Source organism: Lutra lutra, chromosome 14 (assembly GCF_902655055.1).
Source record: "Lutra lutra chromosome 14, mLutLut1.2, whole genome shotgun sequence".
Lineage (NCBI taxonomy): Eukaryota > Metazoa > Chordata > Mammalia > Carnivora > Mustelidae > Lutra > Lutra lutra.
The window spans coordinates 64,014,580-64,042,180 of record NC_062291.1 but is presented as its reverse complement, the minus strand read 5'-3'; the positions used below and the strand labels follow the sequence as shown (position 1 = coordinate 64,042,180).

At 43.7% G+C, this 27,601-nt stretch overlaps 1 protein-coding gene across 1 annotated transcript; it reads right to left on the bottom strand.

Annotated features, from left to right (window-relative positions):
• Positions 1-645: 645 nt before the first annotated feature.
• Positions 646-27,032, bottom strand: LOC125084985 (glutathione S-transferase omega-2). The gene is made up of 7 exons (XM_047703012.1): positions 26,912-27,032; positions 20,506-20,616; positions 20,129-20,237; positions 17,530-17,752; positions 16,477-16,578; positions 2,104-2,210; positions 646-937 (listed from the first exon to the last, which is right to left on the bottom strand). Exons 2-7 carry the CDS (start codon positions 20,534-20,536, stop codon positions 778-780), a joined length of 732 nt encoding a protein of 243 aa, XP_047558968.1. The 5' UTR covers positions 20,537-20,616; positions 26,912-27,032; the 3' UTR covers positions 646-777.
• Between the last annotated feature and the right edge of the window lie 569 nt (positions 27,033-27,601).

Genomic DNA, 27,601 nt, shown 5'->3' with positions numbered 1-27,601 from the left:
CCTGGGATCTTTGTCACCGTCCGTGGTGCGCAACGCTGGGCAGAGCCAGTGGAGACGCAAATCCAACAAAGTGACCTTTGCCGGGGACTGGGTTTGGGGCGTGTCTGTTTTTTCAAGGCAGGATGTTGGCTGTAGAACATTTTGTGAGCCATCCTGAGCCCTGACAGCACCAGTGAAATCCTGACGTCGTTAGTCTGGGCGGACAACGGGTGTTTCATTTCCTGCTTTGGAATTCTTTGAGTCATAAGACCCTCGATGTCTCACAGGCCCACGCCAAAGTGGGAACGTGAATGACACTCACATGTGCCCATGGGGATGGCAGCTCTTGTGGGCCAAATGGAGAGGATTGGGACCTGGAGTGTTTTCTTCTTCCTCTTCTTTAGCTTTCCGCTCACCAGGGAGGTTGTGGACAGTGCTGATCTGTGGTGATGAACATCACCGATGGACAGGCCTTGAACCTCCACATCAGCATCAACCCCAATAATCTGGAGGTTACACTGAGCCAAAGGCCCAAGGAACCAGAAGGCACACAGGCTCCCAGTCTCCCAAATGTGCTTGGGCATTAGCACTGGGCACTAGAGATTTCTAGGGGATCTTTAGAAGGTATGGGCCAGAAGAGTCACACCAACGGATTATCAGAAAGAATCCATTTTCTGTCTCCACGTTTATTGGGAACCTCAAAGAAAACGAACAGATTGAATGACCCACCAAAACAATTCCTGATACAGAGTCACGACATGCTTGGGAATTCTGGATGGTGAAGGGATGGACTGAGGCTCAGCAAGCTAGCCCATAGTCAAAGGCATCAGGGTTGTTCTGAAAATAAAGATTCAAGAAGCCCAAGAAAATGTTCTTATCTATGAGAAGAGCGCACACCGTGGGGTCCTGCTTCATGGCTGCTGTCCAGAGCCGTAGTGCTGGCGTGTGGTTCAAACAGCTGCAAGACAGGAAAGAACCATTAGCTCGTCTGCAAGGGAGGCCATCGGGAAACGTGGCATGAGTGGCTTTTTAGATTTACAAGACACAAAAGGCTGGTTTATAAAGTTATCTTAGTTACCTTATCATCAACTCATCATGATCATGTCCTGGAGGAAAATCTTATTTGGGGAACAGCTCTGTGTGTTTTGAATCATGGAAGTTGTTGTCGCTTTTAACAATGCCGCTAAAATACATGTGGGCTGACTGTTCTGGGGAAATTAAGTGTGTGGGCTTCCCTGTTTATCCCCAAAAAAGACAACCCCCTGTCATTCTTAGATTTTACTGCAGGGAGTTTGAAAAAAGTAAAGACAAGTAGTTTCCAAAAACACTTTTTAAAAGTCAGCAAAACCATCATCAAACCTTGAAGTACTGGAGCTGACTGAGCCCTTTCCAAGACGGACCAGGAAGTGGAGGTCTAGGATATACATGTGACTCGCTCAAGACAGTACAGCTGGTTAGTGGAAAATCCAGGAGGGGAGGGTTCCCGGGCCATGGCTCGGTATTCTGTCCCCAGAGGAGACAGGTTTTGGTCATGTTTATGTTGACACATAGTTTAAAAGATCTAAATACTTTCTATCTGGGAACACCTGGGTGGCTCAGTCAGTTATGTGTCTGCCTTCAGCTCAGGTCATAATCCTGGGATCTGGGGACTGAGTCCCAGGTTGGGCTCCTCGTTCAGAAGGGAGCCTGCTTCTCCCTCTGCTTGCATGCTCTCTCTCGCTGACAAATAAATAAATAAAATCTTAAAAATAAACAAATAAATATGTTCTATCTGATCTTTCATCAGAGATAGTCAAAGTGGAAGGTGGGTGGGTTCAAGCCCACACATTGTGAGGGTACAGATGTAGTTCTGCCTCGGCCGGACCCAGTTCCCCAACCAGTTCCCCAATGCCAGAATTGTCCGGCACCCACCCTGTGACTGTCTGGGAGCCCAGCAGGTGCCCACCCAAGTTCAATGTCCCAGAGCATCATGGGAACAAAGCACGTGTTCTGCCTGGGGACCCTACACGGTCTCCCCGAGTCCACCAGGGAATTTCTTCTACTTTAAACATCCCTACATTTCCATGGTGAATGGCTGGCCATTCTGTTTGCTACCCAATGCAACCCCATAGTCAAAGGTCTTACTCAGCGATTCCATACACATCCAGCCGCTCAAACCAGGGCCAAAAGAGGTAATCAATCATGGATATACAGTCTCCACCAAAGAAGATGGTATTCTGATAGCCAAGAATCTAAAAGTTTAAACAGAACAAAAGCAAATTAATTTACTTACCTGCTGACATATTTATAGATGTTAAATACAATTATCGATTTGCTTCCCGAAGAGGGAGAACCAAGGCTCTGCTTCTCCTTCCAATCTGTTACACAATGCATCTGCCCTTTTCCTGAGGTTTCTTCCATTTCCTTCAGGGCCAAACTCCCAGCCACACTCAGCCCTTCTCCCCTTTCAACACTGGAACAACGAGGTGGCTCATCTGACTGGGGAATCTGGAGGAAAACCCAGACAGGGAGCGAAGCCCTGACCTCTTGGCCTGGAACAGTTTCCTCAGAGTCCTAAGCTTTCGGTGGAGGAGCTCAGTCCCTGGAGACAGGGGCCCTGTCCCACACCCGCCCATGCTGAGAGGGAGGGGACCTCATTAGAAACTCTGCTTGCTGCAGTCGTGATCCCCATTCTCCAAGATCCACTTTATCCCTAATTAAGGGGATACCATGGTTTCCATATGTCTTCCTCTTTGTAGACTTATTTCTTGATTCAAAACGAACGCAGGAAAGAGCAAATGCTATTTAGTGGATTCCCTCAAATTTCAACACTGTATATCCTATTTTCTTGTTTTATTTGAGCTCTTCGAACTTCACGCTTTTGGGCCATTTAACACTGTCAACTCTTTGCATTAAAGCAGAATTTCTCATTTCCAAATGGGACAAATTTACACAGATAGACCGTAAAGCAAACAGACAAACTCTTCATAGCCAAAATGCAGTAAAAAAAAAAAAAAAAAAAAAGTAGTGGAAAATTTTAAAAGCAAAAATGCTTAGTAGAGGTTATTGTCAAGCCAGGTCTTTCCAAAGAGAAAAGTATGATGCCACCCCCCCAATTCAGTCAAGCAAACAACACTCTTGGACCCACAGAACTCATCTACTACATACTTCCCTATAGTTACAGAACCAGATTTCTATATCCTTTCTCTGGATTTCTCTATTCCTATCTCTATCACCAGGCTTGACTGCTCCTTCTCCAGCTTATGGACTCTGATGTAGTCTACAGTTGTAGTTAAGAACCTTAGCTCAGGGGTGCCAGGGTGGCTCAGTGGGTTGAGCCTCTGCCTTCGGCTCAGGTCATGATCTCAGGGTCCTGGGATCGAACCCTGCATGGGGCTCTCTGATCAGTGGGGAGCCTGCTTCCCCGTCTCTATCTCTGCCTGCCTCCCTGCCTACTTGTGATCTCTGTCTGTCAAATAAATAAATAAAATCTTTAAAAAAAAAAAAAAAGAAAGAAAGAACATCAGCTCAGGGGCAGGCAGACCTGATCTTAGGCTAGGCTTAGGCCTCCTATTCAATATGGAATCCTAGGCAACTTACCTATGTACCACCTCCTCCAAGCCTCAGTTTTCTCATCTGTAAAATGGTGGTAAGTTAGTGCCCACCTCAGATGTTATGGTGGGGAGTGACATAATCATGCATGAATAAACAAAAGCTCTTATGATGAGAAAACACAGAGACATCCAAACCTTACATCTACAGATAGCAGATGCATCTCTGACAGAAAAAAATCAATGGGATCCCCCACCTGCCACCCTTCTCAGAGGAGAAACCAAATCTTGCTGCCCTCAAGTCCAAGTTTTCATTATCCCCTCACATGGCATGGAGGAGTTCCCGTGATGAATGTCCTGGAAGTCTGAAAAAATGTTAGGTAGCATCACTTTGTTCAAGAAAACTAACAGGATGGACTAAACCAGTGGACTCTGGCCAATAAAAACTCCAAACAGGCCATTTTAAGGCATAAGGAAAATAGATCTGACTTACAGCAGAAAGGAACAAATCGTTCAGTATTTATGGATTCCAGACAGTATCAAATCTTTATGTTCACAAATGGATAATAATTATGCAAACTTTTACCACTGGCTTCAAAACATATACCTCCAGCTTATTATTGGCCTTCACGGCACAAATCAGAACGAAATCTAAATTGACTGACCCTGGAACAAGTATAGCTCTTCTGTTTACAGATGAGCGGTGCTCTAGGGAAAGTCCTTGTCAAAACACATTACACATAGACATTTACTGGAACCCATGCTAGGTCCTTTGGTTAAGCGATATATATATATTTTTTAAGATTTTATTTATTTGATAGAGAGAGATCACAAGTGGGCGGAGAGGCAGGCAGAGAGAGAGAGAGAGGAGGAAGCAGGCTCCCCGAAGAGTAGAGAGCCCGATGCGGGACTCGATCCCAGGACCCTGAGATCATGACCTGAGCCGAAGGCAGAGGCTTAACCACTGAGCCACCCAGGTGCCCTGGTTAAGCGATATTTTGAAAATGAATAACTGCTTAGTAATTGGTATGTTTTAGTATATATGTTTAAAGCTTTTTATTTACTCAAAGTAGGAGTATGTCTTTAATATACATGTTACAGATACAATTAGTTCTTACATAAACACTCAAAGGAATTCAAGCCCTATCAAAGTACACGGTACAATAAAAAGTCAGGATGAGGGGTGCCTAGGTGGCTCAGTTGTTAAGCGTTTGCCTTCGGCTCAGGTCATGATCCCAGGGTCCTGGGATCGAGCCCTGCGTCGGGCTCCCTACTCAGTGGGAGGCCTGCTTCTCCCTCTCCCACTCCCCCTGCTTGTGTTCCCTCTCTCACTGTGTCTTCTGTCAAATAAACAAAAAATCTTAAAAAAAAAAAAAAGTCAAGATGAGCACATGGATGGAATAGATGAGGCATCACTTATCCTCTTCCAGCCTTTCCCACCCCCAAAATACATATTCACATCCCCTCGGACTTTCATCTTTTTTCAAAGATTTAATTATTTATTTGAGAGACAGAAAGTGAGAGACAGAGCGGGAGCAGAGGGGGAGAGGCAAAAGGAGAGGGACAAGCAGACTCCCCCACTGAGCAGGGAGCCCGATGCGGTGCTTGATTCCAGGACCCCAGGATCATGACCTGTGCCAAAGGCAGATGCTTAACCCACTGAGCCACCCAAGCACCCCTCTTGAAATCTTTAAGACCCTCAGTGGGATCGCTCCCTTCCATGCAAACCTGGTATCTTCCAGACACAGGCAGTGGCCTTTCCATTGAGAATCACATAACATCAGTATGGGAGGGGTCACTGGACCTCTTCTAGTGGGACTCCCCTCCCATTTTACCGTGTATTTACACCACGCTCAGTACCAAGGAATTAAGAGATACAGTGTTTTTTTAAAAAAAATGTATACCATAATATATAAAACATGGAAAATAATAAAACACTAAGATCAGAGAAAACAAAAGTTAGAACAGAAGGTCAAAACAAGGAAGGAAAACAACATCAAGATATCAAACCTGGGGTCCTGCAGAGTTCCTTAAATAAAGCTTTGAGTTTGACTTGAGTTTCCTGAGCCAGGAGGGAGAGGAAACTGCACTGGTGAGCTGAGACTGATTCTTGCCTCTCCCGTGGAAGCACAAAAGGACTCTCACTTTTCGGGAGAGGAAACAGTCCCAGGGAGTTAAAGGAGCTCTTCAGTAGCCCAGAGTGAAGACAAAATCAGCATTCTCCCCATTCCCAGACCACAGCCAGCTCTGTGTCGCTGAACTTCAAATAGGTAAGTACAGGACACTAATCACAGCAGCTTCGCCAAGTCTCTTGTGAATTGTTTATTCTTTCCATTTAAGTATCAGCAAAAAGCTTAGAATCAGCAAACGCTGAAAGCCTCTGGCTTCCCTGTGAGAACTCCTTCCCCAGTCCCTTTGTTTTCTCTCTTTCTGGCTTTGCCAGAGCACCTGCCCCACTGGGAGACAAGACACAATCAAGATTTTAAAAAAGGGGGTGGGGGGAGAGAAGAAGAAGAAGAAAGAAAAAAGAGAAGAGAAGAGAAAAGTAAAGAAAAGAACCTTTACCAAATTCTCTCCTGGGAGAAGCCTGGCCAGCTCAGTCTGTAGAGCGTGCAACTCTCCATCTCGGGGGTTGTGAGTTCAAGCCCCACTTTGTACTCTACAAAAACTCAAATTTTTACAAATTTTTCTCCTTCCTTCCTGTTCTATTCATTGATAAGAACGTCTTCAGGCAACTTTAATAAAATAGTTCTCCTGTGTTCTCAGTTTAAACTCAGTCGCTTGCTTACAGCCCATTAGCTCCTCTGACAGATTTTAGGATAAATAGTAAAATAAGACAGTAAGATTTCACCCTCCCCCCACCCGCCCCCTCCTCTAAGCGTGAAAAAGCCCGTTTGGAAGAACCCCTAGTCTTCTTGGAGGGCCTCTCGGGCTCCCCCAGGAGGACCTAAAAGAGGTTCGCGTGAGAGAGGAGATGGAAGGAAGAAGCGTGTCGGGCTCCCCCTTGTGGTCATCGATGGTGAGGCGCCCTGGCTGGCTCCCCCAGGAAGCTCACCAAGGAAGAAGGTAAGAGAAATCTGTAAGATTTTGGAGAAGCAGCAACATCATAAAGAGAAGCAAAACCCAGACTTTCTCACATGAGGCATTCTAAAAAGCTTTCTTCTACAGTCTTGGGTGGTGAAGCTCGGGATCATTTCACTAACTGCTTAACCTTGAGAGGCTGCTGTCCCAAGCACACCCCTTGCCATTGCCTCCCAAGGAGGACAGACAGCCCGGTGGCTTGCAGAGGCGCTGCTGTTCTTGCTGGGAGAGAACAAAAAAGTGTTTTGTTTTGTTTTTTTCTTGTTGGAAACGGTTCCTAAGAAGCAGAATCCACCCCCCAACCCGCACAGGACACAAAACCATCTGCCAACACATGAGCAAGGCAGGCCCTTCTCCAGAAGCAGCAGAAAAGTACCCAACTCCAGGGCAGAAACCCCGAGTCCATGAAAGATAAGAGAAGGCTCTCCACATTTCAGATTTCAGGTCCCTGTTACACTGATGAGGCTGAGGTTGAGCTAATGAGAATGAAGTGATTACCTGTAAAATGAACCAATGGTACAGAAACAATCTTGGAGGACATATAAAACCATTTTTCCTCTGGAAAGAAGCCTCTGACATAGGGTTTGGGACAGAACACGCCCCTCCCACTGCTCTTCAGGTATGACCTGGAGTCCTTTATGAAGATACAGAATGCAATTTGTCCCCATTTGGGGATTCAAGGACCTTCCTGAAAGTTCTATGCTGGAATCCTTTTAATGGACCTACTCCTTTTGTCAACATGTATGTATACAACAGTAGCAGGAGAAGCCAGGAGGCCAACGCTTGACGGGTCAAATACCTATAAAGTGACGGATGGTGGAGGAAAATATAAAGGAATGTCTTTAATTTCCCCTACAGGGGAAGATGACTTCTTACCTGAAAAAAGCTGTGGAAGAAATCACAACAGGAAAGAACTACATAGCACAATCTTGTTAAACGTTGTATTTCTATTATGTACAAGAAAGATAAGCCAGACTACAAGTTAAAAACAAAAGAAAACAAAAAAAAACATACGTTTCTGAAAAATAGCCAAATATCCTTTATATGTAAGGAGCTCATTAAGGGGAACTTTTACAAATCAACAAGGGAAATTAGGAAGATCTTAATAGACAGAGATGGGTAACAGCCCATTTTCACAAACAAAACACAAAGGGGAGGCGCCTGGGTGGCTCAGTGGGTTAAGCCTCTGCCTTCTGCTCTGGTCATGATCTCAGGGTCCTGGGATCGAGCCCCGCATTGGGCTCTCTGCTCAGCAGGGAGCCTGCTTCCCCCTCTCTCTCTGCCTGCCTCTCTGCCTACTTGTGATCTCTCTCTCTCTGTCAAATAAACAAATAAAATCTTTAAAACACACACAGACACACACAAAAGGATGGCATACTTTGGGGGAAAAGCTTCTACTTCACTAGTAATAAAAAAAAATACAAATAAAGTCCACAATAAAAATAACTACTGCTTCTCTCCAAAGCAGGCAAGTATCTTCTTTAATGAAATCTCCCCACAGTGAAAAGGGGACGTGCAAAGAGAATTTTTATACACTGCTGGTGGGGGGCAAGCAGCACAAGTCTTTGGGGAAGCAATTTAGCAACACACAGCTCAAGCCTCTAAATGTTCATACCCTTTGATCTGGTAATTCCACTCCTAGAAGTCTGACCCAAAAACATTCTCAAATAGAGAAACAGACTGCTGTTTCTTGCAGCAATGGTAAACGTTCACAATGGTAAACGACTAGAAACAACCTAAATATTCCTGGTGGGGGGTGCAGGATAAATAACTCCAGTTTATACACATGCGAATTACATAGAATGAAAGTGATTTCTTTCTATTTTTAAAGTTTTTTTTTTTTTTTTTTAATTTGACAGAGAGATCACAAGCAGGCAGAGAGGCAGGCAGAGAGAGAGGAGGAAGCAGGCTCCCCGAGAGAGCAGAGAGCCCGATGCGGGGCTCGATCCCAGGACTCCGAGATCATGACCTGAGCCGAAGGCAGCGGCTTAACCCACTGAGCCACCCAGGCGCCCGATTTTTTTCTATTTTTAAAGATTGCACCCATAATACAGAAATACATTCTCATTATTTAAAAAAAGCTCAAATGATAGAAAGTTTTTTTTTTAAGATTTTATTTATTTATTGGACAGAGAGAGAGATCACAAGTAGGCAGAGAGGCAAGCAGAGAGAGAGGGGGAAGCAGGCTCCCCGCCAAGCAGAGAACCCGATGTGGGGCTCCATCCCAGGACCCTGGGATCATAACCCAAGCTGAAGGCAGAGGCTTAACCCACTGAGCCACCCAGACTACTAGAAAGTAGTTTAAATGGCAAAGACCTGCTCTTTCCCATCCCTGCTTTTGCCCACTTTTCTTTCCTATCCCAGTAGCAGTCTCTGTTAGGGGTGTGATGTGTACCTCTCTAGGCATTTCTCTGGACATTTATTTACATGTATATATACACATATGTACATTTGTTTTCTTCTACAAAAGTGGGATCGCGCCATCTGTATTACTGTGTAATTCACTCAAATATTTCTAGGCAATCTTTTCATGTCAGTACACACGGCTCTACCTCTTTCATTTTTAACTGCTGTATAAAATTCCACAAGAGTAATGTGGGAAAGAGGCAGAAGAAAAGTTATTAAATTTCCTTACCCACTGCCAAGCCCCTGAAACAGGAAGAGTGACATTCCTCTACGGACTCAACTGCTCCCACCTTAACACTTTGCTAAGGGCAAAAGGCAATCCTAGCCTGACCACCCCACATACACCAGGATCCTATGGGTCTACTTTAACATATAAAAATTCCTTTGGAAACTTCCTTTATCTCTAAACCCTCCAAGATAACGTGTTGGCAATCATCCCCAAGCATACGGGCCCACCAATACATATCTGAAGGGTCTCAAGACGAGGGTTTAATTAGACAGTAAAAAATGACTTTTCCCAACAAGAGCTAGCCCCTCAAGGTCCCGGAAACCTTGCCTCCAAAATTCCTTAGAGACTGACAGCTATCCCTGACCCCCTCCCAACTTGCAAGTATGTAATGGGTCACTCCTCACAACCCCGGGGCAGCAGCTCTTTCTGCCCACAGGTCCTGTCCCCATGCTTTAATAAACCACCATTTTGCACCAAAGATGTCTCAAGAATTCTTTCTTGGTCATTGGCTCCAGGCCTCATCCCACCGAACCTCACTTATATTCTAAAACTTCATCAAGAGGAACATAATTTATCTAACCATTCCCTGTCTAATGTACATTAAGGTTTATCATTTTCCATCCTCATAAATAATTGCTTCTTTAATCAATGCTCTTAATACATATGAACAAGCATTTACAGGGTTTATAAAAATATGGGACAATCTTTCATCATGGTTGCCCAGTTCTATATACACTACAATTTTTTTTAATTAAAAAAAATTTATATTAACCTATAATGTGTTATTAGCCCCAGGGGTAGAGGTCTGTGAATCGCCAGGTTTACACTCCACAGCACTCACCATAGCACATACGTTCCCCAATGTCCGTAACCCAACCACCCTCTCCCTACCTCCACTCCCCCCCGCAACCCTCAGTTTGTTTTGTGAGATTAAGAGTCTTTTATGGTTTGTCTCCCTCCCGATCTATACACTACAATTTTAACTACATAAAAATATACATACATAAAATATATACTACATAAAAATATACATAGCAGAAAAGGACAGGAAATAAAAAGTCCAAAATGATACCCGTAGCTGTTTCTGGGTAATGGGATTATGTTTTTTTTTTTTTTGTCTGAGTTTCTATATTTTTCTGTACTTTCCAAATTCTCTCTAATGAATAAGTATTTCTTCACAATTGGAGAAGAGTAAAATTAATCTCTAAATAATAGGAATAATTATTAGTCTATTATTTACATGGTGGTAGATGGTATAGCAGAAGGCTCTTAACAGAAATACAGCAAATATTAGTTTACCTAGAAAGCAGCTGTCAGAATTGGACAATGGATGAAGTTACCAAAGTCACAACAGCATTAAAACCACTCAATTAGCCACTGTCTATAAAGGGTCATCAGTTCCTCATTGTGGAAGGATGGTGGTTACCACTAAAAATGGCGTATTAGGGGTGCCTGGATGGCTCAATGGGTTAAAGCCTCTGCCTTCAGCTCAGGTCATGATCCCAGGGTCCTCGGATCAAGCCCCACATTGGGCTCTCTGCTCAGCAGGGAGCCTGCTTCCCTTCCTGTCTTGCTGCCTGCCTCTCTGCCTACTGTGATCTCTCTCTCTGTCAAATAAATAAAATCTTTTTTAAAAAATGGCATATTAGTAGACATGCTAAATCAGTTAGCAAATTGGCCACATATGTCCAACATAAGAACGTGTACAAAAATGCTCACAGCAGCATTACCTGTAGCAGTCAAAAAGTGGAAACAACCCCAGTATCCATCAACTGAGGGATAAACAAAATATGACATATCCATACAGCGCAGTATCATTCAGCCATAAAAAGGAATAAAAGATGGACCTTGAAACCATGATGTTAAATAAAAGAAGCTCATGCAAGGCTAACATTGTATGTTCCCGTTTATATGAAATGTCCAGAACAGGTAAATTCATAAAGACAAAAAGTAAATTAGGGGTTGCCTGCGGCTGGGAAGGTTCTAAAGAAATGGGAAGCCAATGCTAATGACTAAGGGATTTCTTTTTAAGACAAATAAATGTTCTAGAAATGTTCTAGAATTAACTAGTGGTGATGGTTGCATAGCTATGTAAATATTAAACCACTGAACTGTACTCTTGAAAAGGGTGAACTTGTGGTCTGTGAATTCTGTCAATAAAGCTGTTATAAAAAATAGGTAGCAACAATGAATTTAGTTTGTAGACATGGTAAGTTAGTTGATAACAAGATAAATTTAGCTTATAAATAGTCTGCCGTACACAAAAGGCTATAGAAAATTATTTTCAGTGAACAATTAGCCAGATATAAACTTTCCTTACCTCCTGTCCTAGTGACATCCAAAGAGAAACAATTAAGCAATGCATAAGTAATTTCATTATTGAAGTTAATAAGAATTAAGAAAGAAAAATAGCAAAACTTAACCAAGACAATATGATCTAACTGGGTATAAATGTATTCTTTCTGGAGAGGAGAAAGGACAGATTAAAAATTAAGGCTATAACCTTAATTTTTAATTAAGGTTTAATTAAGGAGAAATTTTGAATCAAGAAAATATTTCACTAGAGACGCTCCTGGATGTTGTAAAGACAACTTCTACAAACTGACCTCAGGCAAACAGCTGCGTACACAAGGCACAGAATCAAATTTGGCGACGTGGGAAACCTGGCATGGAGATACCACAAGGCAGTTTGGGGAATGCCAAGAATTAACAACATCAAGGGTCCTGTGGCCCCCAGGAGCCAAAGGCCTCAGGCAGGTTGTCACTCCCTCAGCGTTTTTCCAGAATGCTCTATGTCACCGCCCTTCTCTTCTCCTTGGATGGACTTCCGCTGATGACTAGCAGGAGATCAAGGAATAGCCAGCCAGAAGACAGAATCCATTATGCACAGAAACCCTGAACTAGAGCAAAATTCTGAAGCATCAGAGAAATCGGGCCGAATCCTGTCTTTCACTGCCCTTGTACTTGAGCCGAGTGCTTCCACAATGCAAACATTCAGAATGAGGTCACTGGCAAAGAGGAGGAGGTGAAAGAGGAGGAAGAACAGCAGCAGCAGGGCTGGAAGGTCTGGCACATTCCAACCCACAAGGATAAAATGGAAGTGGGCTCAAAGTGCTATTCTGATATGGTGAAATCAATCACAAACATTAAAAAAAAAAAGAATAAAACTAAAAAGATGAGTACCGCTGACACTGATTCAGTAAAGACGAGAAACTTGGCTTGAAAACAGAAAGCGTGGTTACAGAATGGCCTCCCCGCCGTTTTAAAAAACTCCCAAAAATGTTCAGAACGGAAAGCGAGCAGGGAGGATGCCGGTTTGATCATTAAAACAGCAGTCATGCATCTCAAACAACTGTGAACCTATTACAGAAAAATGCCATTATAGAAGGAGCACGATTGACCTTTCATTTTGATGAAACTATTTTTTAAGAAAAAATTCTCAAGTCAGGGGCATTTACGGCAAAACAAACTGTCAGAGTTTAAGGCTGTAAAGGTAAACTGAGCCTTTTGCTTGGGAATAACATGGGAGAAGATCACAGAGTGGTATCTCAACTTTCTTATCCCTCAGAAAGACCATGTATATGTAACACACTTTCAGCTCAAACAAAATCCTGATTACACACAACCATGCAAAAGAGCTACATAAGTCAGGGAACATTCTCTACCAAATTTATTGACAAGTTTCTATTTCACTAGAATCTCCTCAAGTTGATATACTGTATTTAGAGGATTGGATCAAATAATTCAGCTAACTGGGCAGGGTTCAGATTCTGATATTGCCTACATAGTATTTATAATTCTTGGTAATGATGGGACAAAACCACATTCAAATCTGCTAGAACAAAGCTGAATACTCACTCAGAGGTCCTTAAGTACCATCCGTGAAAGCTACCTACACTTGGGCTAGTTAATGGGTTATTTTTAGAACTCAGCTACTGAAGATAAAGTGGAAATGTGTTCTTCAGGGATGTGCCAGAGCTGACCAACCACCGATGACATCTCTTCTCAACCCTGAGCTTGGAGACACAACATTGGTAGGTCAAAATCAGCCTCTGGGGACGCCTGGGTGGCTCAGTTGGTTAAGCGGCTGCCTTCGGCTCAGGTCATGATCCCAGCGTCCTGGGATCGAGTCCCACATCGGGCTCCTTGCTTGGCGGGGAGCCTGCTTCTCCCTCTGCCTCTGCCTGCCATTCTGTCTGCCTGTGCTCGCTCTCTCTCCCTCTCTCTCTAACAAATAAATAAAATCTTAAAAAAAAAAAAAATCAGCCTCTGGTGGGAGTATTTATATCCCTGAAACAGAAAACACTATAAATCAGAGCGTCTTTTTCTTCTGAGAGTCATTTTTTTTTTAAGATTTTATTTATTCACCTGACAGACAGAGATCACAAGTAGGCAAAGAGGCAGGTGGGCGGGGTGGCGGGGAGCAGCCTCCCCGCCGAGCAGAGAGCCCAAAGCGGGGCTTGATCCCAGGACCCTGGGATCACGACTCAAGCGGAAGGCAGAGGCTTCAACCCACCGAGCCACCCAGGCGCCCCATGAAAGTAATTTCTTATAGATGATTATTTATCATCCATAAATACTGCAACTGTACAAATCTAAGATAGGCAGCTGGAAGTGTAAATAAATTTAATCTGCTTCCACTTGACAAAGGTCAAATGGAAGAGTATTAATAATCAGTTTTCCCTTAAGAGGATAAAAATAGCATTCTGATGGTTGCCAACAGAGTTACAACCCACCCATAAAGGGAAATTATCAGTTTCTAGAACAAAGATAAAGGAAGTCATAGAACCACCTTCCAGATTATTCTAGAGGTAAGGGGTAAGGAGCCATATTACTGCCAGATTGTTCCTTGACTAACGTACCCATAGTCACTTTCCCCTCTTTCTTACAGGACCCTGATTTTATCCAGGGTGTCCCCCTCGAAAAAACTACATTTCCCAGCCTCTCCTGAACATAGTTATGCTACAACTAAGTTCTGGCTTAATGAGATTTAAGTAGTCCTTGAGTAGGAATTCTGGGAAAGCCTTTTTTTTTTTAAATTTACTTGAGAGAGAGAGAGAGTGGGCGCAGGAGCATGAGTGCGGGAGGGGCAAAGGGAGAAGCAGACTCCCCACTGAGCAGGGAACCCAATGTGGGGCTCCATCCTCGCACCCCAAATCATGACCCCAGTCGAAGGCAGATGCTTAACCAACTGAGCCACCCAGGCACACCAAAAGCCTGTGAATAAAGGGGCATGGCCCTTTGCCATTTTCCCCCTCTGTTCTCCTTTCTGCAACCTGGAGCATGGATGTAATGGCTGCAGTTCCAGCAGCCATTTTGTCATTTTGAGAATGAAAGACTTGTACTCAGGATGACAGAACAGATGGAGAGAAAGATCCTCAGTCCCTAGTAACTATAAGAAAGCCATCAAAACAGCCCTGAACTGCACTACCTCTGGCTTTTTTGTGCAAGAAAATAAACCCTTTATAAAATAAGTTCACAGTAGGTAGGTCCCTTTTACTAGCAGCCAAACAAAATCCCTAACAAATGTAAATCTTAGCTTCATTGGCAGGAGGTACAGACAGAAGCCATACAGAGCTACCACCTAAGGAATGTGGTGATTCAGGGAAAGGGAGAAACTCATCACATGCCCTTCCCCTTCCTTGCCAGATTTTCTTTTCTTTCTTTCTTTCTTCTTTTTTTTTCCTGGAAATGACACGATTTTATATATTGGAAAAAAAAACAACCCTCAAAGAATATACAATAAATATCAGAGCAGGATACAGAATCAATATGTGGAAATTCAGTTGCAGTCCATACCCTATTAATGAAAAATCTGAAAAAAACTAAGAAATCAATTCCATGTACAATAATATAAAAAAATATCTAGGAATTATTTAATAAAAAAATGCAAGATTTTTACACTGAAAATACAGTTTTAAAATTAACTAGAGAGGGGGCGCTTGGGTGGCTCAGTGGGTTAAAGCCTCTGCCTTCAGCTCAGGTCATGATCCCAGGGTCCTCGGATCGAGCCCCCACATCGGGCTCTCTGCTTCGGAGCCTGCTTCCCCCTCTCTCTCTGCCTGTCTCTCTGCCTACTTGGGATCTCTGTCTGTCAAATAAATAAATAAATAAATCTTTTAAAAAAATTAACTAGAGAGGATAAAAATAAATGGAACCAAAACAGTATGGGAATGGCACAAAGTCAGACACATACATTAGTGGAACAGAATAGAGAGCCCAGACATAAATATATTTATACAAGGAATTTGTGCCAGGAATATAAATTAGTATAGCCACAACAGAAAACATTACGGAGATTTGTCAAAAAATTAAGACTAGAACTACCATATGAACCTGCAACTCCACTTCTGGATAATGAAATCATTATCTCAAAGAGACATCTGCACACTCATGTTTATTGCATCATTATTCACAATAGCCAAGATATTGGAACAACCTAAATGTTCTGTGATGGATGAATGGATGAAGAAAATTTGGTATGTATGGTTTTTTTTTTTCACTATTTTTTTCATTTACATTAAATAAATTTAAATTTTCATTTAAATTAAAAAAATAATTTTTAATTATTTAACATTTCATGTATTATTAGTTTCAGAGGTAGAGTTCAGTGACTCATCAGTCTTATAAAACCCAGAGTTCATTACATCATGTGCCCTCCTTAATGTCCATCACCCAGTACTCTATCCTCTCACCCCCTTCCGCTCCAGGTACCCTTGGTTTGTTTCCTATGATTAAGGGTATCTTATGGTTTATCTCCCTCTCTGATTTCATCTTGTTTTATTTTCCCCTCCTTTCCCTTATGCCCCTCTGTTTTTTCTTAAATTCCACATATAAGTGAAATCAAATGATAGCTGTCTTTCTCTGATTGGGTTATTTCACTTAGCATAATACCCTCTAGGTCCACCCGCATTGTTGCAAATGGCAAGATTTCATTTTTCTGATGGCTGAATAGTATTCCATTATATATATGTACCATGTCTTCTTTATCCATTCATCTGTTGATGGACATCTGGGCTCTTTCCCTACTGTGGCTATTGTATTCTTGCCACATTTTTAAGAATAATTCTATAGCAGGTGAGTGGAGGGGAAGCACCCACAGGTTAAAATTAGATGACTAGTAGCTGAACTTATCAAAGACTGACAGAAAGACTAAGTCTGTGAAAGCAGGGGGTGTCAGGGGGTCCAGGCTGGGGACCCTGCATTGCTTCTTGTACTGTATCTGACCAGGAGAGGAGCCCCTTTTCGTACCTCTTCAAGGTTGCAGAATTCCTGACGCAGGGCTAGCTTCAGATCAGCACATTCTCTCCCGCATCTCAATGCTACCAGACACTCCTTGGTCAAGTGTGGGACCTAATCAGAGAACACAGGTTCTTAGTAGAGCAGTCTGAGGAAACTCTGGGCTCCTGCTCTTTCTAAAAATGTAGCCAGAGCTTTATCACTCCAACTTAACAAGCCAACGCCCACATCCAGGCTCCCCACCTCCTCAGAGGGTCATCCCTGTGGTTCCAGAAATCCACAGTCACCGCACCATGGTAAAACAGGGTGTTTTAAAAGGGGTTCTCCAGTGCTCCTTACTTGCTCAGCTACTCCGTGCTGTACAATCTTAGGCGGGGCACTTAACCTCTCTAAGCCTCAGTGTTGTCATCTGAAAAATGGATACAGTAACAGTACCTACCCTAAAGGGCACTTGTGAGCATTAAATGAGTTAACCTTTATAAAGCAGGCAGGACAGTGCTTGGTACAGCATAAATGCTCAAGCTATGTCAGCCATTGATGTCCCTGAGTTCCTTTTATCTCTTTTCAAAGAGAACTATCATAAAATTTCCCCATCATTTTCTCCTGGATTATCAACAGGTACCCCCTTTTCTCTCTTCACATTTCCTGCACAGTTGGGACTGCTGCTCCGGATAAAGGGCAATTCCCTTTCATGCATTCCCTTCTTCACACCCCAACAATTTTTCTACCTGAAACTTCAGAAATATTTCCTTTAACACACTACCAGTTTTCAGCTCTTCCAACATTCCTACCTGGAGTCACATGGTCCTAACCATGCCATAACCATACCTCTTGAGACTGCTGGTCGAAATAGAAAAGAGCCTATCAGTTAAACCTTCCATCTTTAATATCAGAGGGGACAGCCTTACTATTATTCCATACTAGTTACCCTCCTAAGAGGCAGGTAATGTTGCAACAAAATGATCTGACCAATGACTTAGCTTCAAAAATGAACTCAAGTTTGGGAAACACATACAAAGTAAAATGGACTGTATGTAAGTGACTTTTTTAAAAAACTGGGTATACCTTATAGAATAACTCCAATAACATCTTCTGGCGAGCCCGCTCATAAGGGTCATATGGATACAGCTTTCTTCCCGGGTAAGCGTCATCCAGGTACTCACAAGCGATGACAGATTCGTAGATCAACTGACATTTGCTGTTCTCTAGGACAGGAATCTGGCCAAAAGGGTGCTTTGTATAGTACCACTCAGGCTTGTTTCTCAGGTTAATGTTGACAACTTCATGTCTTAAAAAGCAAAGGGAAAACAAGACAGAACTAGAAAGAGAGGCTTAGGGGCGCCTGAGTGGCTCAGTGGGTTAAAGCCTCTGCCTTCAGCTCAGGTCATGATCTCAGGGTCCTGGGATAGAGCCCCACATCAGGTTCCCTGCTCAGCGGGGAGCCTGCTTCTCCCTCTTTCTCTGCCTGCCTCTTTGCCTACTTGTGATCTCTGTCTGTCAAATAAATAAAATCTTTAAAAAAGAAAGAAAGAAAGAAAGAAAGAAAGAAAGAAAGAAAGAAAGAAAGGCTTAGGCAGGCAGACACTCATCCCCGAAAGCAGAAGCAATCAATTTATAAAATTTATCAAGTTTGCCATAAGTTTTCCAAAGTTTGGGTTTTTCCAGAGAAAAATACATAGCAAGGTCGTTGTCTTCATGCCTGTAGTTAAGATGTGCTAAATGTTTTCTCTGCCTTGTCTCACGTGTTCCTTGTGACTCCTGGCTCCAGGAGTTTCAACCTCCTGCCCATTATCACTGCGAGGAAACATCAGAACTGCACTGAGAGCCAGGGAGTCTGACTCAGAGGGCACGCACTTAACCACCGCATTCCAGAGTTTCCAACATCTTAACACTTGCAAATGCACATCTGATATTAACAGGTCACAACAGAATATGGTAAATGTCCGCAGTTAGGAGCTTGAATTCTGGCATCAGACCGCCTGGGGTCTGGACAGTCTAGCTTGTGATGCGGGCCAAATTCCTTAGCCTCTCTGTGCTCAATGTCCTTAATTGGAAAATGGGGGTAATAATGGTACCCATCTGTTGGCACTGCTGTGAGGACTGAGTAAGTGAGTAAGTCTGAAATGCTCAGGACAGTGCCTAGGTACATAAACATCAATAACCTTTTCTTATTCTCATTATCATCATTAGAGGCTCTAGCCTATAAAATTACCAAAAGTGCTCACCTATGTTTAAAAGATTAAAGGAAACAAATGAGTATATTCTTTGCTCCATCAAGGAGATGGTCTTAAATCGTAAAGCAGTGGTTTTCAACAGGGAGTGATCTTGCCCCATTCTGCAGGGACACAAGTCAATGTCTGGAGACATTTTTCGGCTGTCACAGCTAATGCAGAGAGGCCAGGGTGCTCCTAAAAGTCCAACAGTGCACAGGACAGCACCGCATCCCAACCCAAACACATGTACACACAAAACTAAACTACCTGCCCCAAAATGTCAACAGTGCCAAGGCCAAGAAACCCTGCCCTAAAGAAATATTTACATTGGTTCCTAAGCTACCATTTTGTCACTAAGGGTAAACATTGGGCTACTGTTCTCTAGATTTTATTTGAAATAGGTAACTGTTATTTTAAATAGGTAACCTTGGGGCCAAGGAGACTTGAACAATAAGGAAGAATCTGGAAATACATTCCATATACACTCAACAAAGCAGAATTACGTAATTTTGTTTAAAATGTCTCTATATTAGTATTTCTCTGACATGAATCTGAAACTCTGAAGTCATCCCTTAAAAGGATGGACTCTTCAAGAGTCAAAAGCCTCACTTTGGCTTTGAGGCCAGCAGCTTCCCCCCAACCCAGTCCCTACTCCAGCAAAGTGGCTCTGCCTCCCACATTCAGACCTCCCAGGCAGGTGCTGGTTTTACAGAATTCCTTCTGGAAGAAAATGAATCTATTTTTCAAGTATGCCAGAACCTTAAAGAGGCCTCTTGACTGAAGTTTTTTCTATGTCATTGCTTGGAACTATTTGTCCATTCATTCAAAAAAATATTTTTGAACACCTACCTCGCACCAGGCTCTCTGCTAGCTCATGAATAAGAGAGACAAAAGCCCTACCCTCAAGAACTGACGTTTAGCCTTTGGGGGATGGCGGGGGGGGGGGGGGGGAGGAGGGAGCGGTGGAAGTGGGGCTGGGCAGAGTGGAAGAAAGAAGGACAAAGAAAACTGTTGGAAGCGGGAAGCGCTAAGAGGAAAGCGCTAAGAGGAAAGCGAGCGCACTGAAGGCGCCGGGGCGGGGTGGGGCGGGGCGGGGTGGGGCGGGATGAGGCGGGGGGGTGGGGGGGTGGGGGTGAATGGAAGCGCGGGGGATGGCTGGCTGGCTGGAGCGGTCCCGGAAGGCCTGGGGAGCCCCCGCAGTGCCCTGCCTTCAGCCTCGAGTACGGGAGGGAGGCTTCTCACCAGAGGCCCCGTTAGGTCTGCACTGAGCTGTCCTGAAAGTTTCACGCACAGACTCGGCTCCGCTCGGAAGAAAGCTGGGCCATTGCGGACCACCCGCTACAGAACCCGCCCAGGACTAACCTTTTAGGAGCCCCTCTGAAGGCAGAGCAGGGCGCCCCAGATTTTGAACACCCCGCGCGCTTGCGCGGCTCAGGCCTCCGGCTTCTCACCTGATGCCTTTGGCCCGGAGGACGAGGCGCGTCCTGTGCGCGTAGGGGCAGAACCTCATGCTGTAGACGCGGATCAGGCCGTCTGGGACCGGCCCGGGGGGGAGGCTGCCTGTGGCAGGAGACGAGGAGGCAGGGGCCCGTAAGCCCACGGGGAGAGGGGCTCACTCGCTGCCCCCGGGACCCCAGGAGAAGTGCACCCGCCCCGCCTCCCGCGTCCGAGAAGACACATTTGTATGTGTCTTTTGCGCAAAGGATCCCTTCAAATCCCTCCCCGCCGCGCTGGCCTGGGGGCCAAGGCCGAGCAACCCCCTCTCCAGAGCCAACTTTCCCAGCTACATGGCGACCCCAGTCCGGGGACCGCGGTCGAGGGGGCTCACCTTTCCCAAAGGACCTAGACGCATCCTCCATGATCTCCGAGCGTGAGCGAGACGTAGAACGCTCGCCGAGGCCGCAGGCTCCGAGAACAGCCGCGCTCCAGCGCGCCCCTCCTGCCCCAAATTCAATTTTTGAATGTTAGCTCAGGGGTGGGGATGGGGGAGAGAGTAAGGGGACAGAGGGGAAAGTGATCTGGGATAGGAGCTAGGATAACTTAACCAAGAGACACACTCCCCCCCCCCCCCATCTAGAGGCCCCAGAGTTGAGAGTGGGCAAGAAACCCCTGAAAAGTACCCCTTGCCTTGAACACGTGGGCAGCGCATTCAGTGGGGTCTCTCCTCCACATCAAAAAATCCCTGAAGAATGGGCATTTGAACTCCAGCATATCTTTCAAGGGAGTTTAATAAAACTTGACCAGGGTAATATGTTTTCTTTCCCATCCTAAGCCCTCCCTCCTGCCTCTCTAAGACAACTGGACAGAACCTCTCTATAATGAGTAAGATTTGTTTGCTTTATATAAAACCAAATTTCCTCAGGATATAGCAGATAAGGAAGAAAACCTTGTTAGCGTTGCGATCTTGCATAACCTTGGCAGTGAGTGCCTCCTTAAATTTGGTGCCCTAGACCCCACACTTGCTTCACCTTTAGTTCTGGCCCTATTTGTGAGACTTTGCCCCAGCTATGGAAAACAGGTGATGAATGTAAACATTCTTCACCTAGAGGCAGAAACAAATTTGTGAACTCTTTCCACCTGCCGCATACATTTCAGAGAAAACTTTCTGATTGCTAGGGAAAACATGGCCAACAGCCCAGCCATGTGCCACTTGGAGAGCTCTTCCATCCACCTTGGATAAAAGAGGTAGCTGGCCTTTGCTCAGACCCTGATAGGCTGAGATCTTGAAATTCATCAGGTGATAAAATAATTCCTTTAAAAAAATTCCTTTAATTTTACACAACTGAGTGGAAATGGGAATTGCTTGTTGATGGACTGTATAAGATTGACAGGTAAAGAAGAAAAGAAAATTATGATTATGTCCCACTCACACTAATCGATTTCCACTGACTACCTTCTTTGATTCCCATGACTACTCAGTTAGGCAGGTAGTATTATTCCTATTTTTCAAAATAGAAAACAGCCTCAGAAAAATGAAATTATTTCTCCAACGTGATCAGCTAGTAGGGTCAAAGAACTTTAAAAGCCTAAAGCCTGACTTACTATCTTGACCTCTAAAGGTGGTAACAGTATGAATAGGAAAGAATGTAAGTCCTGGAAAAGTGGTAGCCCATAATAGCTGCTCAAATGTTACCTGAATCCAAATAGCTTTGTTAAAACGACAGAACCTAATTATGTAATTATGAATGGGTCACTGTTGGCCTTCAGAATTCCAATCTATTTAGAAATTCTTGTTTAATAGGTTAACATTTTTTTTTCTACTGAATAAGAATCTTTTAAAATCTTCAGGATAGTGACTCAGTTACATTTTTTGCTAAGTCAGAGTGACTTCGTGTGATTTTGAGGAGCTGTCACCTTGTAAGAATAGGAGAATGGCAAAAATGTTTGAATAAGTGTTCTCTGAAAATAAAATGCATGTATGTCAGCAAGACATCTGGTATTGGAAAAGATAAACTGACTTGCTATGCTAACAATTTTGTGCTTTGGGAGACAGATAAAGTAATAGGATGACTACTGTTCTGGAGCTAATTTTGATCAAGAGGAACAAACTGGGTGGTAAAATTAAAGCAATAAACATAACCATGTCATGGGGGATTTTCTCGTAGACAAGCAGATGACTCCCAGGCAGACAAATGTATCCCCACATAAAGAAGGCAGATTTCAGGGACGCCTGGGTGGCTCAGTGGGTTGGGCCTCTGCCTTCAACTCAGGTCATGATCTCAGGGTCCTGGGATCAAGCCCCCGCATCGTGCTCTCTGCTCACAGGGGAGCCTGCTTCCCCTCTCTCTCTGCCTGCCTCTCTGCCTACTTGTGATGTCTCTGTCAAATAAATAAATAAAAATCTTTTTTAAAAAGAAAGAAAGCAGATTTCAAAGAGTTGAGAAAATATATCCAGATTCTAAAGGGGAGGGCCATAAGAGGATTGTGAAATTGTTAAAATAAAAATAAATGATTACTTACATGTATTTGGTGCTTTATGTGTATTCACTCATTTAATCCTTAAAATAGTCGTATTAGAATTCTATAATTTCATTTTTTTAAAAAAAGACTATTTATTTATTTGACAGACAGAGATCACAAGTAGGCAGAGAGGCAGGCAGAGAGAGAGGGGGAAGCAGGCTCCCTGCTGAGCAGAGAGCTGGATTTGGGGCTTGATCCCAGGACCCTGAGATCATGACCAGAGCCGGAAGGCAGAGGCTTTAACCTACTGAGCCACCCAGGTGCCACTATAATTTCATTTTTAACAGATGACTAAGCTGATGTTGGCAAGATCAAGTCACCTGTCAAAAACCTTACAACGAGTTTAAGAAAAAGAGGGAGGACTGTGAAGCCTGGAAGTTCAACTCCTAGGGCAGGACTGCAACCAGAATCTTATCTATTACCAGAGATAGCCAAACTTTTCTGTAAAAGTCGAGATAGTAAATACGTGAGGCTTTTCCCAGCCATCTTGTCTCAACTGCTTACCTCTATATTTTAGAGTGAAAACAGCCATAGATAATATATTAATGAACAGGGGTGGCTGTGTTCCAATAAAACATTATTTGTGGATGCTGAATTTAAATTTTATATATATTTTTAAAAGGCCTTTTTTTTTTAGAGTAGTTTCAGGTTCACCACAAAACTGAGAATATATGGAGTTATCCCATATACTTACTCACTACCCCTACACAAACACAGCCTCCTGCACCATCAACAATCCCCCATCAGAGAGGTACATTTTTACAACTGACAACCTTGCACTGATACAATATTGCCCAAAGTCCATAATTTTCATGAGGGCTCACTCGTGTTAAATTTCATATAATTTTCATGTGGCACAAATTATGATTCTTCTCTTGATTTTTTAAAAACCATTTAAAAATGTAAAAACCGGGGCGCCTGGGTGGCTCAGTGGGTTAGGCCGCTGCCTTCGGCTCAGGTCATGATCTCAGGGTCCTGGGATCGAGTCCCGCATCGGGTTCTCTGCTCGGCGGAGATCCTGCTTCCCCCTCACTCTCTCTCTGCCTGCCTCTCCATCTACTTGTGATCTCTCTCTGTCAAATAAATAAATAAAATCTTTAAAAAAAAAAAATAAAAAAAATAAAAATGTAAAAACCATTCTTCACTCTTGGGCTGTACAAAAACCAGCAGGGGACTGGCATTGGCCTGCTGGCCTTAGTTTGCCCACCCCGGGTCTACAGTGACAATGACTGAATTAGCTATGGACAAACTGGGAATTCCATTTGTAAAAGAAGGTTACTGGATCACCTTTTTACTATGCCAGAAGAGAACATATTTCCAACTTTCTTCCCCTAAGGGAAACCAACTCTAAGATTTGGAAGATTTGTATTAAAAGTATATCTGTGTATGGGAAGTCACATTCTAAAATATCTGGTGTAGTTAGACAAGAATAGATAGAACAATGGAAATATTTCTTCCTCTGAAGGAAAGCAATACAGTGTCAAGATTCTTACTTGGCACTATATCTAAACTCTGGCTTTGGCACTTAGGCAAGCTCTCTAACCTCTTGGACCTTCATCTTCCTCATCTGTAAAAAGAGAACACGAATAGTACCTAACAGATAGGTTTTGAATATTGAATGACATTGTGTACATCCTCAGTATAGTAAAAGCTCAGTGTACTTGAAAATTAATGACTCATATTAGTGAATAAGAACATGTTTAATAGCATAATGCACTCCAATTTTGTATCTATAAAGATCAAATACACTGCAATTCTGCTTTGCCACGCACATTGGAATTGAAATTCAACTCAGAATACTTATTTTACCAGTTACCAATGTAATGCCAGTTGAATGGGCTGGATGCTGCAGGCTACATTTCAGTAATGTGGTTTTTAATCTTACCACTGAATGCTAGGGTTTCCCTGGGAAGATTTTAATTACAACCTTTAAACTTATCCCTACTTCCTTTTTAGGAACCAATATGTACCTTCTTGAAATCCTATAAGCAAACTTTCTTTCTAATGTTATTATATCAATTATACCTCTATTATACTGATTCACTCAAGCAAAAAAGAAAAAAAGAAAAAAAACCACCACACACAACAAATAGTAATAGCACCATATGAAACCTCCTCTAAATCTATTTCTAGCTACCTGAGATATAATCGGATCTGTTTTGAAAATATGGGAAACTTCAGTCATGGGTGACAATGACTCGAGCCTTCCAGGAAAAGAACGCTACTGCAGAAATAATTTCTTTAATTACACAAGTCTCTGCTTTGAGAAAAGGAGAGAAAGTGGAATTTACATTTTGCAGTTGTTTTTTTTTTAATTTTTTGCCACACCAACTTCTGGCAGTAGCAGAAACTGGAGGACATTCCTCTTAATATTTCAGAAGCTAGTTTACATGAAAAATTATGTTACTGGGTGTTCAAAAATTGTTCACCAAGTTCAATGAGTGAGATAAGTAAGGGAAAAGGCTCTGTTTTCAAATAGGCCCAAACTCAGGATTGTTTCCAGGAAGTTAGGATCATAGGGAATCTTGTGTTCTAATGCCTTTGGGACTTTTTTGCTCCATTTTTATTGAAATATAATTGACATACAACTCTGGATGACTTTAAGTTACACAGCATAATGACTTGATTTACCGAAAATGTTTAATGATTACCACAGTAAGTTTAGTTAATATCCATCTCCTCATAAAGATATAAAAAAAAAAAATTCTCCCCATGAGATCTTTTAAGATCTACTTCTTAGCAATTTTCAAAATATACCATACAGGAGCATTTAATATAGTCATCTCGTTGTACATTACATCACCAGGACTTATTAACTGAAAGTGTGTACCTTCTGACCACCCCTCATGCCCCCCCCAACATCTGCAATATATCAAATAAGATTACTAAAGTTATCAGAAGCGGAACTTCATCTTCCCATGAGGGAAAACTGAGTCAAAGGAGACTCTGTTTTTAAGTACTGGATTCTGCTTTCCTATTCCTATTCCGATTTCTCTTTACAACTTGGGGGATCAAAGAAAAAAAATTAAAACATTTTAATATGGTAACATTTGAATGAGCAAAAGGCAGATTTTCAAGACCCTGAAATCAGCCCAAGTCAAATGTTTGTAAAGTCTAAACAAAACACACTAAGTTTGTAAAAGGAACACCAACACTTCCTGTTAAATCTCAGCCATAATAGTGGTGTGTCATAAAGGTGGGAACTATCCTCTCCTGACTCAACCTCTAAATGCTAGTGAAGACAGACAGACCCTGGCGGAAGCAAGTGTAAACTCATCTCTAAATGACTGTAAGAGTTCAGGCTGGATGTGAATGATCTTTTCAGTATTTATTAGCTTGGATTTTCTATGCCCTGATGTTCCGTCCACAATTTAGAGCTAATAGTACCAATACATTCTGCGGTTTGGGGAGGATTACTTCAGATGCTGGTTGAGAGGCATTTTCTATCTAGTAAGCATGTAACCTTAGCCATTATTTTTATTAGTATTTGAATGTAGCAGGAAATTCCATACGTACTCACAAAGTGAGGACTTTCCCGTGGACAGAATTCCCCTGCCTGCCAGGGACCCGCAATGTAGCTAACCTAGCGGTGCCCAATGCAGGGCTGAGAATTCCTGATTTGAGGTCATCTTTACCTGTCTCCAGCCAAAGCAGAAAAATAAGAACAATTTAGTGAGCTTTTTTTTTTTTTTTTAAGCTAAAGGGATTCTCATTAAAGACCTGGTCTTTAAATGATAGACTGTGTGCTTTTCTTGGTGTTAAACTCTTTGATGAAACTTTGATGAAGAGAAGTCATTGTATTTTTCTTTTAAAAGTGCTGGCAAACCGGGGGGCACCTGGGTGGCTCAGTGGTTTAAGCCTCTGCCTTCGGCTCAGGTCATGATCTCAGGGTTCTGGGATCGAGCCCCGCATTGGGCTCTCTGCTCAGCAGGGAGCCTGCTTCCCCCTCTCTCTCTGCCTGCCTCTCTGCCTACTTGTGATCTCTCTCTGTCAAATAAATAAATTCTTTAAAAAAAAAAAAAAAGATGCTGGCAAACCCGAAATTCCTGAAAATAATCCCCAAATCCAGAATTGACCTCAAAGCCCTTCTCCCTTTTGAAGCCTCGCAGACCGGACAGACCCACCAGGGGGAGGTGATAAAAAGAGCCTCCCGGAGGGACCTCCGCGCACCCAGCGGACGGAACCGGACGCGGAGCGGAGGCCGCCGCAGAGGGCGGTGGCAGCCGAGGGAGGCGGGGCCCAGGCGGACCCCGCCCCTTAGAACGCGCTCCTACCCGTAAACCGGCCCCGGCGCTTGCAGCTCCGGCCAATTCTGAAAGCCTTTGGATGCCCTACGGCCAAGCTGTATGAAGCTGAGCCAGTGGGCGGCCGCGTTACACGCTGCTGGACACCAAAGTCGCGAGTCCTCCCGGTGTCTGTGGCTGGCCAAAGTGGAAGCCAGGTACTGGCTGGTCGTGGTACCTCTGCGCCCGGGTCTACATCCGACTGAAATCCGCCCGCAGCCGACCCGGGCCTGGAGGGTGGGGCAGGCGGACGGCAGCAAAGATGGGGCCGCCGGGAGCCTGGGCGTTGGTGGCGGCCGAGGGTAGCCTGCGGGAAGCCTTTTGTGAAGTCAACCGGTTCTCACTGCCTTTCAGGGTGCGGTCCCTAGACCGCCTGCATCACTGTGGGGTGGGGGCGGGGGCCGGCGGGGAGGATCTCATTTCAAAGACCGACTTCGCAGCTCACCCTGGACCCACTGTGTCGGAAATCCCGCGGCGAGCCTGGAGGTGATTGTTATGCGCTCTTACGTTTAAGAATAAGTACAGGAGGGGCGCCTGGGTGGCTCAGTGGGTTAAGCCGCTGCCTTCGGCTCAGGTCATGATCTCGGGGTCCTGGGATCGAGTCCCGCGTCGGGCTCTCTGCTCAGCGGGGAGCCTGCTTCTCTCTCTCTCTCTCTCTCTCTCTCTCTGCCTGCCTCTCCA

What these genes read in the sequence shown, in the direction of transcription:
- LOC125084985 (XM_047703012.1), bottom strand. Translation starts at nt 20,536, where the DNA reads ATGGAGGATGCGTCTAGGTCCTTTGGGAAAG. An exon ending in GTCTAGGTCCTTTGGGAAAG is followed by an intron (nt 20,238 to 20,505) that starts GTGAGCCCCCTC and finishes CTCCTGCCACAG; the next exon opens with GCAGCCTCCCCCCCGGGCCG. An exon ending in CTCCGGGCCAAAGGCATCAG is followed by an intron (nt 17,753 to 20,128) that starts GTGAGAAGCCGG and finishes TTGCTTTTTAAG; the next exon opens with ACATGAAGTTGTCAACATTA.